The sequence below is a fragment of the Echiichthys vipera genome (genome assembly GCF_963691815.1).
Source record: "Echiichthys vipera genome assembly, chromosome: 8".
NCBI lineage: Eukaryota > Metazoa > Chordata > Actinopteri > Perciformes > Trachinidae > Echiichthys > Echiichthys vipera.
In genome coordinates, this window is record NC_139833.1 from 33,492,533 (window position 1) to 33,508,189 (window position 15,657).

The following is a 15,657-nucleotide window of genomic DNA, read 5'->3' on the forward strand; positions in this document are numbered from 1 at the left end:
GGGTGAAATGCCACTCTACTAGGAGGGTTTCGACATCATTGGCTGCCCTGAGAGGAGTTCACTTGGAGGTCATATGTGCTGCAGTCTCATGGGCATCACCAAGCACGTTCTCCAGATATTACAATGTGAATGTGGCTACCCCCCATCCATTGGGCGTGGTTCTCCGACAGACTCCTGCCAACTCATCCGTATAGGTGGGTATCCCGGATTCCTCGTGACTCTGTTGGTATGTGTCATCTAGTGCTAAGTACTGCCTCTGGCGGTCATCCAGGATTCATAGAACCGTAGTTACGAATAGAACGAAAGTTACGAATGTAACTACGGTTCTATGAATCCTGGATGACCACCAGAAATCCAGGTCACTCAGAATCTTGTGAACCGTGAGAAATTTCTGTAGGAAGTGATCTCGTGGATGACACTTATTCCTGAGCCGGGGGTGATCCGAGGTCACATGTGACTTTGTTGCTATTAATACTTGAGCTGCGCATGCGCGAGACCGAAGATATTCAGTGTTAAGCATTCATAGAACCATAGAAGAAAAGATTCATAACACCGTAGTTACATTCGTGTTTTCTTTTTTCATTTTTAATTCATTTTCAGAAATTAATATGAGAATGAGAATATTTTTCTCATTATGATGTAGCGTATTATTTCACGCACCCATTGCTATTAACCAGAATGTTAATCTTTAGGACGCGACCCACCTGAAACAGGGTCCCAGAGTGGGGGAAAAAAAAATAAAACGCAGCCCTTGTCATGTGGACAGCAAATTCGCCTTTTTTGGGGGTCTCTTTACACACTGGGGACATATACCATGAAAAAGTGCATTATGTATAATATGTAAGTGAGACTTATTAAACTTTCTGTTGTGCCCTTATTGTACATATGTTCATTAAATATTGATCCCTAACTGTTCCTTTTTTGTTTTCAAGCTGCTGGCCAACATAGTGATATATGTTTGTGCCATCACTGTGGGCGTCATGTCTTACTACATGGCTGACCGGAAGCATCGGAAGGCCTTCCTGGAGGCAAGACAGTCTCTGGAGGTCAAGCTCAACTTGGAGGAGCAGAGCCAGCAACAGGTCAGAAGGAAACAACAAAACATTTTGGGGTTTATACGATTTTAAAGGGAAAGTTCACCCCAAAATGCAAAATATATATTTTTCCACTTGTAGTGCTATTTATCAAGTTTTAGTATGAGTTGCCCAGTTCAAGAGATATCTGCTGCAGAGATACTATATACTTACCCAGAGCAGGTGGTAATTGGTGGTGTTGGACCTCATAATGCAATTGTTAGAGGACTTGGACATCTCAATTGATGTAGTGACTTCATCGAGTGCCCCTGTTTGAATAACCAATCACAGAGACTTCACTGCCCTAATCAATTCAAAAGTTCTGGAGGCGTTTTTCCATACACCAAAAATTAATTGGAAAAGGCCACAGGGACTGGCAGGATCAGATGGCCAAATGTCGATTGAGGGAGAAACTATTATCCTCAACTACTGTTTTAATTATTATTGTTATTCTTTTTTATCATACAATTTAATTTATATTTGTATATCATAGTCCATGCCATCTGTGTTGAATGAAAGATATAACAGAAGTCATTTTTAGTTTTAGTACGGAAGCCCTGAAAGGCAAAGTGAAAAAAACTTTTTTTTCGGGCATTGTTGGCCAAAACCTAAGTTTATGTGCGTAGGAGATACTATCTCGTATGTACGAGAGATAATCTTTGAGGCTAAATTAGTCTGTTTTGAAAGCCATGCCTGATGCACGATACAAAGGGAAGTTAAAGTTCAGTAAAATGCAGAATAAACAGCATGTTTTACCTTATTAGTGAACTACAAAAGTCTGTAAAACATAATGGGGCTGTGCATAGATGCTGACTTGGTTTAAGAAGATAAACACAAGATCTACAGAACCATTCAAAAGTTTGGAATCGCTTTATACACCTTTGACTGGTAGCCCACTGTATGTCAGCGCGTAAAATTATGCACAGACATACAGTAACCAGTAACGCAGGTAGTGAAGTGAGTAACCGGACACAGATCTCGTGTTTCTAAACACAGGACAATGAAATTGTAAACATGAATAACGATTAATGTAACAGGCTGCTTTATAAACATGAAGTAGCTGTATGGGACGGTATTCTATAGTTGGTGTATGCAGCAATACTTGTCAAAGAACAGTGAGTATTTAAACTATGAAATATATAGGCCCTAGTTAAGTTGCAGGTGGATGCTTAGTGTGACAGGGTTATTGCACAGGGATTGTTCCTGACTGGGTAATAACTAAAACTGTCCTGGTCCGCGCATAATTGCGCGGTTGTTTACATAGATAATACCCTTGTGGACATTGGGTTAAAAGTTCTCCTCAAAATGTCCTGCAGTTTTTTTCAAGAGCCATAAATGTATGGAAAATGTGAAATACAAAAAACGAAAATCTTAGGCTGCTGGTTTTGCTTGTAAATTTATTTTCACTCATTTTGGAAAAACTTTTTCTCACAAACTGACATTTATACATATAACTTACATCTGAGACAAGTATTGTGCATTAGTATACTTAAATTTGAATTTAGACCATGAAATATACAAAAAAAAGAATAAAAAGTGAACAGCAACCAATACAATTGAACATACAGGCTAATGTTGGTTCATCTTTTGCACCTATAATCCAAGCAATTACCTTCTACAGTTCAAGTGGCACAACAGATTTTACACATTTAAATCATCTGATGTGGGTGGCCACGGGAAGGTCGTACCGGTAGAGTCACACAGTAGCCGCTTCAATATCAGCGCTGCACTATAAAGTGTCCTTGTGTCCTCAGTGAACACATGGCAAGAACATGTCCGCGAAGTACTGTCACTTTCAGATTGGCTTACCTCAGTCGACTCTATTGTTTGCATGTCTGATGGATGAGGAAACCTGTCTATCAGCGTATCTACAGATGATGTCTCACCAAAAACCAGTTCACAGATGTTGCGCTTGCTGGGGCAGTGAAACACCAGCTGGGGAAAGTCCAGGGTCAATCTTCTCTTCAATTTATCCTGACTACAACATAGGGATACAGGAAAAGATAAGCACAAGGGTGTATATATTTTCATACTAAAAAACAAATTTAGTTTAAATATACTATCAAAGCCTTTTTGTGAATTCATTTAAAATATTTATTATAAAAAAGAAAATGCATGCATGCCAAAACACACACAAACACACACACACACACACACACACACACACACACACACACACACACACACACACACACACACGCACACACACACGCACACGCACACACACACACACACACAACTCGCTTAATGTGTCAAGAGGTGTGCAGTCAAGATCTACATACAACAGACACTGTGCAGCCTACAGTCCATTCAAAAAGTGAAATGTTCATATATTGGATATTATTTTCATGTACATGTATGTGTCATGATTCTAGAATATGAAAGAATCTAAAATCATTGCAAATTACAAATTATTAGTTGATAATGCAATATCATAACTCACACTTATTCGTCCGATGTCCCAGTAACTGTTGCAGTAGATTTTGTCAGGAACCTGGGCTACTGTCTTTAACGGGACTTGTGGTAATGCACCTTCCTGGTCACACAGTCCTTGTCTTGAATATGCAAAAGAATGCTACTGTCTTGTTTTGCCCTGGCAGCTTTCATCAACTGACCTAAAAATAAAGATAATTGAAAGGTTTGTATGTTTATGTAAGTGCTATGTGCACTGCAATTAAATAGGCAGAGAATGATTATAGATGAGAATACAAAAAAGAGTAAAGGTGTTGTGAGAAATGATAAAAAGGAATAAAACAACAAGAGGGCTGATAAAGCCATGAGTGGAATATAATATATAGAATATTTATGGAGAAACATGGACTGCTGGGAGTGCAATCAAGGATCATCTGTTCGCTGCTGGTTGCCATGGCAACCAGCATCCTGAGATGTTGTCAGCTGTAATCACAGAGCTAACCCGCTCAGACGTTTACTTCTCTGCCTCTGTCAGGCTTGGATAAGAATGTTGAAAGCTGCCACACATTTCTGTCATGTGCAACAGGTTCAAATTCTAATTCTAATAGATTGTACACCAGAGGGATTATAGCGTTCTTGCAACTTAGGGTCTACTCATTTGTACCGTGCCCAGGCACGATTCACAGCTAAAGTCTAGGTCGTTTGACCAGTGAGAGTGCAACTGAACCGTTAAGCAGGGTACATCGGCCGCAGCCCAGTTGAGAGAGGTGGGCTTTAGTAAAGCATGATTGCACATCTACGAGCATGAGCATTGACGGCGGTCCTGATGACTATTTATAAACATCCTTACAATGGACATTTAAAAAGATGGCACCAACGGGTTCACAGTGGTCTCATGTGGAGGTGGAGTGTTTACTGCAGCTTTTGTTGGATGAAAATATTCCAAAGCAGTTGGACAAAACAAAAACTCAGAGGGGTGATGATGTATAAGCTAGAAACAATCATGCTGAGGCAGTGTGAGTACAGGCTCCAAGCAGCTCACTCAACACTGTCTCCCGTGTTCACAGGCATTTTTAACACCTCGCTGGAGACATGTCCCGTACCAGCCTGCTTCAAATCTTCCACCACCATCCCCATCCCAAAAAAAACAAGGCCCACAGAACTCAGTGACTACAGACCCATCTCCTTGACCTCTAGAGCCTGGCCAGGAAGCACCCCACAGTGCCCAGCCCCTCCAAGCAGTTCAGCCTCTGAACCCCTGCAGGTCATTCCACCAGATGCAGATCAAGTAGCCTTCATCTAACAGCCAGGCAACATGGGCACAGTTCGATACAGACGTAAGCCAGATCTTGGAAACCACCGCCAGGTCAGGTCTCCTCACTACCGCCACAGACTGGCAGCTAGAAGTGGACCTGGGCAAACAGCTGAAGATCCCAGGAAGAATAACAACAACAGGGCTCATACCAGATATGATCATTGTTTCTGATTCCACCAAACTATTGATCATTCTGGAACTGACAGTGCCCTGGGAAGAACGCATGGAGGAGGCTAATGAGCGGAAGCGTTCCAAGTACCAGTAGCTGGTGGAGGAGTGTAGGAGCCAAGGCTGGAGGACTTGCTGTGAACCCCTGGAGGTGGGATGCCGAGGATTTGCAGGGCGGTCCCTCTGCAAAGTCCTCACCATGCTGGGCCTCACCGGTGAGGCAAAGAGGAAGGCCATCAGATCCGCAACTGAAGCCGCAGAAGGAGCCACAATATGGCTTGGGAACAAGAGGGCTGATCCGTGGAAGAATGCTGCTGGGACACAGGCCGAAGTCTGATCAACTCCGGTCGGGTCGCCTGGGCGAGGGTGTCTGATGTTAAAAGACCCGAAACACCCAGTGACCCCAGGTGACATCACTGATGATGTGTCCCAGCGCATCAGCAAGATGTATCTTTCAACTTTAGTCATGGAATCCTTTGAGCGCCTTGTCCTGTCCCACCTCAAATCCATCACAGACCCACTCATGGACCCCCTGCAGTTCGCCTACAGAGCCAACAGGTCTGTGGACGATGTTGTAAATATGGCCCTCCACTTCATCCTCCAGCACCTGGACTCAGCTGGAACCTACACCAGGATTCTGTCTGTTGGTTTTAGCTCAACCTTTAATACCATCACCCCCACCCTGCTACAGGACAAGCTCTCCCAACTGTGCATGCCGGACATCCTGCGGACGGATCACTGACTTCTTGTCTGACAGGACGCAGCATGTGAAGCTGGGGAAGCACGTCTCCAACTGCCTGACCATCAGCACCAGTTCCCCTCAAGGCTGTGTACTTTCTCCACTTCTTTTCTCCCTGTACAACAACAGCTGCAACTCCAGTCACCAGTTCGTAAAGCTTTGCAGATGACACCACACTCATTGGACTGATCTCTGATGGAGATGATACTGCCGTCTTGGACCGACGGAGGACCGACATCTGTCTGCACCGGTTAGGGAGGAAGAAAAGAGAGAGAGAGAGAAAAGACAAACAGATGGACAGACACAAAGACAGAGACACACTTCCAGAGATGCAAGCAACCACAAAAGTGACAGTAACTATAATAATATCTATAGTAGTGTGAATATGACTTATATGTTATGGCAGTTAATATAGCAGAATAGTAAGAAACAAGCACAGCTAAGGTGATAGAATATGAAAATGATAATAATTATGGTGGCAAACATGATCAATGATGAGCAGCTGTAATTTGAATTTGAATTGTCTTTATTGTCATTGTACCAGTACAACAAAATTTACAGTACAATCCCTTTAAGTGCAGAAATAATTTAACATTTAAAGCATCAAATAGAATAGACTCGACCTTTAAAAGACACATTTAAAACGACGAGCTTACACACACACACACACATGCACACACATGCACGCACACGCTGTAGCAGCTTAAGGAGACAAAACAAAAAAACAGTAGATTGCAGAGACCCTGAGCATCATGTACCATGGTGTTAATGTTCCAAGTTAAGTCCTCCTGTATGTGCACACCGAGAAACCGGAAATCCGTTACCCTTTCCACCTGTTTCCCCCCGATGAATAGGGGTTGAATGTCAGTTTTGTCTGTCCTCCGGAAGTCTATGACCAGCTCCTTGGTCTTGGAGGTGTTCAGGACAAGGTTATTGTCTGAACACCACATTGACAGCTGCTCCACCTCGTCCCGGTAACCAGACTCATCTCCCCCAGAGATGAGCCCCACAACTGTGGTATCACCAGCAAACTTGATGATGGCGTTGCTGGAGTGTGCAGGGGTGCAGTCATGCATGTAGAGGGTGTAGAGTAGGGGGCTCAGCACACAGCCCTGAAGTGAGCTGATGTTTAGGCTAAGGGCTGTGGAGATAACAGCTGCGTTACAGTAGGACATACCACTGATGGTGTTTTTATGGCTACAAATTTTATAGTTTATAAGACTAATGATAGTATATATGAGTAATAGTGATTATAGTAGCAGGAAGTGTCACACGGTTCCCGGAGAGGTAAAAAATATATCTGACCAAAATTCAGCAAGCTTTGGGCATTTCCAGAACATATGTGGGAGTCAAGGAGGTTAGAGAAGATGAAGAGTTTCCTGGGGTCTAAGAAGGAGGATTGAATTTTAGTCTGATAGAATGACTTTTTGGCGGCAGAGATGGAGGCAGTGAAGGAGGAGAGAAGAGCTTGATAGGTAAGCAGGTCATCAGGTTGTTTTGATTTCCACCATTTCCTTTATGCTGCCCGTATAGTGGCTCTCTCAGCATGCACTGAGTCATACAACCTGTCAGGTTCAAGCAACCTAAAACACCCAAAACTTAACAAAAGAGAGAAAGACAAGAGTTATATGTTTTACTTGCAAAGAGAACGGACAGAGATGTGATTCAGTTACAAACTCCTACCGCTCTGAAGTACTCTCTGCCGAACCCTTTCTTTTTATTGGCTTTCGGTGGTTCCACTGTTTACAATGAATTACCACTCTTAAGGTGAGGGGTCACACAGCTGCAATTCGAGACATATGGACAATTCATTGTCTTGACATTATAACTCTAAGGAAGCCTTAAAACATGTCCTGTCATTAATCAGTTGAGCAGGGTCTGTGTTTTCACAGATACCTTTTTGGTGACTCATCAACAGTCACGCTTATCTGATTTCTTTGACCTGCAAAACAACTCAGCACAAATTGGCTATACACACACACCAAGTAATGTTAGTTTAAATGTAAAGATAATTGGGGTAAATATGGGATTACTTTATGTACAATTATTCTAACACAACCACGGGGCTAGGGAGGACTTACTGACCCGGCGTGAAGTAAAGGGATAGAGAGAGTCGATAGAGGAGGACAGAGTAGAGAGGAGAGTGTCTGTGGCAGAATTGGGATGCATGAGTGAGAAAGAGGTAGTTGAACGGAGCGCTGAAAGAACAGACGAGGCCAAAGAGGAAGGAGAGAGAGATCGGATGTTGCAACGGACAGGTACTGTATCTGTTGATGAGAAAGAGTTGTCAGATTGGGAGAGTGGGAGAGAGTAGGATATGAAGAAGTGGTCGGAGACATGACCTGGAGTTACAGTGAAGTTAAAGGTAGAGCAGTTTCTGATTTTTCCGATGTTGAAGTCGCCTAGAAGAACAAGTGGAGGGCTATTTTCTGGGATGTTTGGAAGGAGGATATCTAGTTCCTCCAGGAACTCTCCCAATGGACCTGGTGGATGGTAGAGAACGACAATGTTTATTTGTACCGGATGAGTTACAGTCAGAGCATGAAATTCAAATGAGAGTGAAGTAAAATGTGACAGTAGGTAAGGAGAGAAACTCCATTTGGGGTTGATGAGCAGTCCTGTCCCACCACCTCTGCCAGTGGGTCTGGGTGTGTAGGAGAAAGAGTAAGCAGAGGAGAGAGCAGCAGGGTTGGATGTGTTGGCTGGTGTAATCCAAGTCTCAGTGAGAGCAAGGAAGTCAAGGCATCGCTCGTTAGCAAAGCCAGAGAGGAACTCAGTCTTGCGGGTAGACTGGCAGTTCCACAGGCCCCCAGTGACATGGTGTTGGGTGTGTGTGGAGTGGGTGGGATAGATAAAGGTAGAAACATTACGGTAGTGTTTTGAAAGAATACGAGACTTGTAGTATCTACAAGAGGACACATGAACAGGAATAGAGAAAATGCACATGTCTAAAAGAGAGGAGCAATTACAAGAAGATTAGAAGATACTGAATCCTGCATAGACTCCTTTGTCTTTGTTTTCCTGAGTCTACGTCTGAAGAGGCTGCCACTTCAAACAATTGCTAAATTTAAAAAAAACGGACTTGAAGCTGGTTGGCTACAGCTGGTCTGACCACACCCCCGATGACTGTGTTAAGTGGTTACATGAGCTGGGATGACCGCATCCCCGAAAGTGTTAGCTCACTGTGAGTCACTGAGCAGGGGAAAGTCTCTTTTACCATGTGAGTTTACAGCAAAATGTATCTTCAATACTGTTTCAAGATAGTCAATTTGCCAGCAAGTAGAAAGTAAATCTGAAGTCAGCTCTAGTCTGAGTTAAAATCCTAAAACCTTAGACAGCAGATATAGTAACAGTCAAGCAGAAGGGCCGAGTTTCAGTGGGGACTGGGCTTAATAGTGCAATCTTATTATAAATGACAGATATCAGTCGTTCGTGTTTTATGTTGAGAGACATAAATTGGTCCGTCTCAACGGGGCGGTTCAAAAAATTTGGGAATTGCTTTTGATGAAATGTCTCATTTGAAGACCGAAAGAAGTTGCTATAAGGCAGGCTGTATTTGTCCAACATAAATGCAAAGGATGCAAAACACCTCCATCATACAGGTCATTAAGCGTTTTGAGGCCCTTATCTGACTATATGTGGAATACAATGTCGGTGCAGGAAGGGAGAAACACAGTCATTCAAAACTGGGGCAAGGATCGAAGCCCTTTGCAAGCTGTACTGCTTCCTGAACTGGATCCAATTTTAATAGTGTTAACAACAACCGGATTTGGTGAGACCCAATGGCCGGTCATGGAGAGCTGTGAGCAAATTGAGAGGGCAAAGAGGAAGATGTTATCTCTGTATGAGCCCAGGGTGGACAGACGTCTGTAACTCCACCGTGGAGCCAGTATAAAAGTTTAGTAACCTTTTAGGTACCAAAGTTTTAACATGCCGCCTGGTCCTGTTTGTCTTTTTTTTTTTTTTCAATGTGTAAATAATTTTGCTCCTTCTTTCAGGACAAATGTAACTCAAAATCTGGCAAGTATTTATCATTATGTTCTACATGCTTAAAACCGTGCATAATAACAACAAAAACACAAAAACGGATTTAAACTTTTATCAGGGTTCTTTTATAAATATCTATAAATGTATATGATGAAAACTTTTGAGATTACAAAAATCAAACTGACCTATTTTACATCTTCTGAAACAGTTGCGTTTGCGTAGAGCTTTCAGGAATCATGTTACAAGTTGTTATATTTGTCCATATCTCACGTTTTTTAGCTGTTGTGGTAGTCCCTGTAGCAGTTCCCGTCCAGCTAAAGACAGAGCCCAACCTTGTCCTTCTCACACATCCAGGGTGTGCTTCTTTTGCACAGAGAGTGCATTGCTTCATTCCCAGGCTTGCTTTCTGTCTTTTCTCCGTGCCCTCTCTTGCATTGGTGGGGATAGGAAAGTGGCCTTGAGTGGGAGGCTTAGGTGGGCCAGCCAGTGGCACACAGATCAGCGGATGGATGGCCCTTCATCAGATGAATCTCTAAATGTATATAAATACATATATCATAAGATAAGATCAGATTTATCCAAAAGAAACAGTATAAGAATAGGAAAAGCAATAATAACACATGGAAAGTAATAAATAATAATAATTTTATTCAATATAGACTGTATTACTTACTGTGATTGCAACGGTGACACTCCTCCTGTTCCCTTGTGTTCATCCTCCAGGCCGACCTCCTCCACAAATCTCCATGCGAGTTTCCTCTCCCTGGTAGTATTTCCTCGACATTTTATAAACTACAGGTGAAAAAACACTAATAATGGCGAAAAAGACACAGAAAAACATGGCATAAAACACAGCAAAAACACTGCATAAAACACACCAAAACAATTCAAACGAAAAATTGTTATTATTATTATTATATTATTATTTACAAGATAATAATGATATATACACAGAGAACACTGCTAAAGCACCGATATAATTCTCCCGAAATCTCTCTCATTCATCTGCTTTTACCTTCCTGCTTCATTCACTTACGTCACCGTGCTACAGGCAATCCTGCGTGTAACCGTAATGTACTGTATATCACGCAGCTTCTTATCTCTCAGAACAATTGAAATTACATCGAGAGCTTAAATGGTCGAGGTTTTATGATTATTTGAAAAAAATGCAAGCACTTTCTGTCACTGGCGACAGCGCCGTTTTTGAAGGGTTTATGTTGCAGGCCCAGAATTAGCGGCTGAAATTACAGGGGGCTAGTCCCCCTTCAGGTTTAAGGAGTTGAAGATTCCGTTTTTTGATACGGGCTGGTTTATTCTGCCAGATAAAAGCGTTAAGCTGTTGATCTAGATTAGTAAAAAAACGATTTATTTAGACAAATTCGGAGGCGTTGAAAAAGATACAAAAACTTTGGTAAAATGACCATCTTAATAAGATTAACTCGTCCTGTGAGGGACAGGGGGAGGCCTTCCCATCTAGACAGGTCTGACTCGCATTCATCTAATAGCGGCTGGAAGATCTTTTGGAAAAGCTGGTGATGAACACCCCAAAATACTTGATGTCGCCCTACCGTCCACCCTGGATTAGAATGCATATCCTGTATCGATACAGGTCACCTCTGTACATCATTCTATGATAAGTGTCAGGCTTCAATAAGCCCTTCGACCAAACATTGAACATGAATATTTCAGATAACCCTGTGGCGGTGGGTGATGAAAATTTAAAATAAAATGAAGCTGTGACAACAGTATATAATAAAAAACTGTAATCCACATGTAGAAGAGCTTCCAATACTTGGCATGAAGGTCGATTACAGCTAATCTGAATTCACATAATGGTGTGAGCAGGCACAGAAAAAGGATGAAAAAAAAACAGGAATTCAAAAAACATCAGAAAATATCAGAAAACACTGGATCTCGAGTCCACAATTTGTTAAAATGTCCATTTTTGCGATTTTTGTTCAAAACTTTTTAACAGACAGAATCTCAGCAGTCCGCCAGGGCTTTAACTATTAGTGCTGCAGTCTAAAAATAAATTCCGGCCAGTCCGGGGTTGGTTAAAGCACAGCTATAAAGTTAGTATTACATCAACTCATGGTTATCCAGATTACATGACTGTGGCTCGTCTGTGATGAAATCATCAGCTCTCCGAAGTGACCGAAGAGAGCCTTTTCCTGGAAATGGAGGCTTTGAGATCGACAGAGAGGGCTTTGAACTTGGCGGAGAGGGAAATGCGGTGCTCCGCCTAGAGGTGAGCAAAAGCCGCCACAATGATCCACTCTGCTTTATGGATCTTTGAAAGCAGGACTTGATGGGACACATGAGGCAGTACAAAGAGCCTTATATGGTAATATTTAGGTGTTACTTATGCTAATTTACAATCCTCATTACGAGGTCTTATACCCAAAGACCTGAGACATTCATCATGTTTACCCAAATCATTTACACAGTTATCTGAAGTTAGGAGTGTTTTCTGAATCTGATGTGGCACACTTGTAGGTAGATGGATGGATGGATGGATGGATAGATGGATAGATGGATAGATAGATACTTTTATTGTCACTGCACACAAGTACAACAAAACTTAGTTTGGAGCAAACCTTAGATGCCATATCAAAAACAAGAGACAAAAGCACACAGTATAGAACTGAGTAAAAAATATCTACAGTATAAATATAAAAAGGATTCATATGACCCACAATACAAAAAAGTAAGAGAAATTTAAAATAAGAATGCAAAACTGTTCTTGCATGAGGCCTATTGAGTATGTATGTCTATTTTCTAGATAAATATAACTGAGAAAAAAAACTCCGAATGCACAGCGCTCAGCACAGAATGGTTTACCCGTTGAAATTATATTTAGGCTTAAAGTTCTGCGTCATTCAGGACGTGGCTGCTTTGAGTTGCAGGTGGCTGCTGTCTAAGGAGAACGTTAGCGGCTAGCTGCCTGTCGAGAGCCTGTCAAAAACAACAATATGCACTGTTTGCAACAGCTATGTGAGGAATTAAAATCTTAAAATTATTATCATCAATGTTATTATAAACACATTGTGGACATGCATCGGTGTAATCTAAATTCTGGTAATTTTATATGCTTCAAATTGTTCCTTAAACATGTATCTAGTGCATTATTTCCTACAGTAATCCCTGGTGCTGCAGTTTGCGCTGCCTGAATTTAAGTTCATGCATCCACTAAGTAACTCCGTCTCCTGGCTGCTTTCCTCCCCAGCAAAGTAGTCCTGATAGCTTGTTAGCCGAGCAAATTAGCTTTCACTAGCTAAGAGCTTCAGGCCAGCCTTTCGGCCCACCTCGGCTCATTAAGCCAGGGCTGTCAATCGATGAAAATATAATTTATAACCGAGCCGTCTGGTGTGTGTAAAGGTCCATGCTTTAACTGTGGCAGACTGCTGTTGGTTTCAGGAGATTTACTGAAGATAACCACCGATGAGGTTTGTTTCTGTTTGCCATCCACTATGTTACTGCTGCACCGCTTCCTGATTTCCCAAAGTATGGTGCAGGTCGAGGGTCACAATCACAGAGCGTGTGTGCATTGATCTCACATCAAATAGAGTGGCGTGAAGAGGAATTTGAGTTAACACCTTATTGCGTAAACTTCAACAGTCCTATAAGCAGAAGAGCAGTGAGCCTAAAATCGAAGCTTGTGGTATGCCTATTTTGCAATTTCGAAAAGGGTGATGTCGTACCATTAATCTTGACACAATGCTCTTGAAGTTCCACATATGATTTCAACTGAGAGCTTTTTGGGAAAAGTTCACCTTTTTAAGTTTATTAGAAATTATTTCATGGTTCACAGTTTTGAAGGTATGCTGCCTTTTTAAGTTAATTTGTAAATGGTTAAGTTGTTAAATAAGATAATAAGTGAGCTTCAAGTTAAAATGTTAAAAATCTAGTACAATCTGCTGCCACCTGATGGTCAGGAGCAGAAATTATCCAGTCAAGCACATACTTCAGTTAAGCACATACTTCAGTTAAGCACAGAGGCAAGACAGACAGTGCTGGATTCATTCATTTCTGATACGCTTCTACCTTGGAGACTATTTGTCTGTGGGCAATATGTGTAAACAATTATCTAACTTACATTTTTTAAAGCAGCGTCATGTTAGAAATGTGTGTATTGTTTTCATAAAATGTGCTTTCTAGCTAGCAGTCACAGTAATAGCTAGAGTAAGACAAGTAAAGCCTTATGTGTTATGTCTGTTAACTGGCTGTCTAGCTTTGTTCAAGAGAATGCGCTGCAAGTGCAGTACAGAATGCCAATTTTAGATCTAAAAATAATGCTCCAACTTATTTACATAATCATCTTTTGTAAGATAACATATAGCCATTTCTGTTGAATATCTTGGTTGAAACCCAAATTGCTTTGGGTGGAGAAGGATGGATCTGCACCCTTGTCATCTGCTGTTTGCCTCAGCATGATAAAGGTCATTAAACAGTCTTTGTACTAGTGAGCTGACAGGGTAAACACCATTTGATGCCTCGTCCGACTGAATCGGACATTTGTGTTCTCACATACAGTCCTGCCAGGTAATGTCTAGATAATCTCCGGTTTGCACTGCATGTGTGACGGGCTTTGGTCACCATCTCCGGGGATTCAAAGGTCTGCGGTCTGAATCCCAATGTGGCCAAGTCCTTCTTTCCAACAATATGGCAATTCATGCATGTGGTATATTTCATGTGCAGTGGAGTTCAATCTGTTTGGACCCTGATCATTGCAGCTTGCGACTATATTTTATATATATTTAGCTTTTAACAGTTTACTTGCTTTTTTTCTGTTTACGTTCTTGTTAGGTCCTCACTAAGTGCAATCTAAAGACCTTTGTAATGTAAAGTTGTTAAAAGCTTGAGCTGTCTGAAGATGATGTTGCTGTGAAATATAGTTTTTGCCCCCAAACAGGTAATTGTTGTAACTTCAGTGTTGTCCAGTCTATCTTAAATTTCTTATGATTGATAAGAGTCCTGGCATGAAGATATCCACATCTCCATATTGATTCATAGTAGATAAATGAAAAGTGTTGTGTCTCACTCTATTTTCACCATGACCTGGAATGGGACTTCATACTACATATGTTGCTTCATGGGATGTGTGCAAATGAGGAAAAATAGCATTACAACTGTTTTTCTTCCAAACCAAATATTTATTATATACAAAAATACACAATTTAAAATATTTACATAATGTGCATGTTTTTATGCTTCATCTATTCATCTGTGCCATGTGCTGGTGAGGTGGAAATGGCTGTGGTGCCGGCACAGGACCAGGAGGCAGAAAAGGATTTAACTGTTACATTCAGTATAAAAATCACATAATAAAGATAAAGAATATATAAATAATTAAGAAATGCAATTCTATGAAAGGCAGTTTCATCTGCACAGAACAGTGTGCTGAACTAGTGGCCAAAACATATCCATTCATCTAGGCTATTAGTAAGTGAAGCTCACTAATGAATAATACAAAACTAAGTAACTATTACAGAGTAATACTTTACTATTGGACAGTCAGTTTTGTCTTACAAAGTTCATTACTATTGATACACAGACCAATTTACGCATTGCGCAAAGAAGCACACTTTGGCCAATCTGGTCACAATTACGCATTGTTTTTGTGAAGTAAAAACACTTACTCATCTTCAAATGGATCTCTATTGTTCCTCTCTGTCAGAGGAATCAACCCTCTGGCTCAGAAACACCGTAGTCCTTGTCGCAGATTGGCCAAATCAGTTCCAGAACGGCGCTTGTGTGGGTCCATTTGTTATCTACTGTTGTAGCGTCAGGATGCAGTAAAAGGTTTAGACTAATTTGCTGACGGTAGCAGGTGGGTCTTTGGTGATTTTCTGAGTGTCTATTGGTTAGTTTCACAGAAAACGGTAATGGACACCACAGTCCACCAACCATACAGAGGAAAATTATGCTGGTCACAAGTGCTCTTCCCTGCCTTCTAATTGGCC

At 41.5% G+C, this 15,657-nt stretch overlaps 1 protein-coding gene across 2 annotated transcripts in view; it reads left to right on the top strand.

Annotated features, from left to right (window-relative positions):
• The window catches only part of adcy3a (adenylate cyclase 3a), a 93,454-nt gene that overhangs the window by 15,207 nt on the left and 62,590 nt on the right, over positions 1 to 15,657 (top strand). For both annotated transcript variants that reach the window (XM_083918634.1, XM_083918635.1), the window contains exon 3: positions 933 to 1,082. In XM_083918634.1, the coding sequence (XP_083774760.1) occupies positions 933 to 1,082 (150 nt within the window). The remainder of the gene's footprint in view (positions 1 to 932; positions 1,083 to 15,657) is intronic.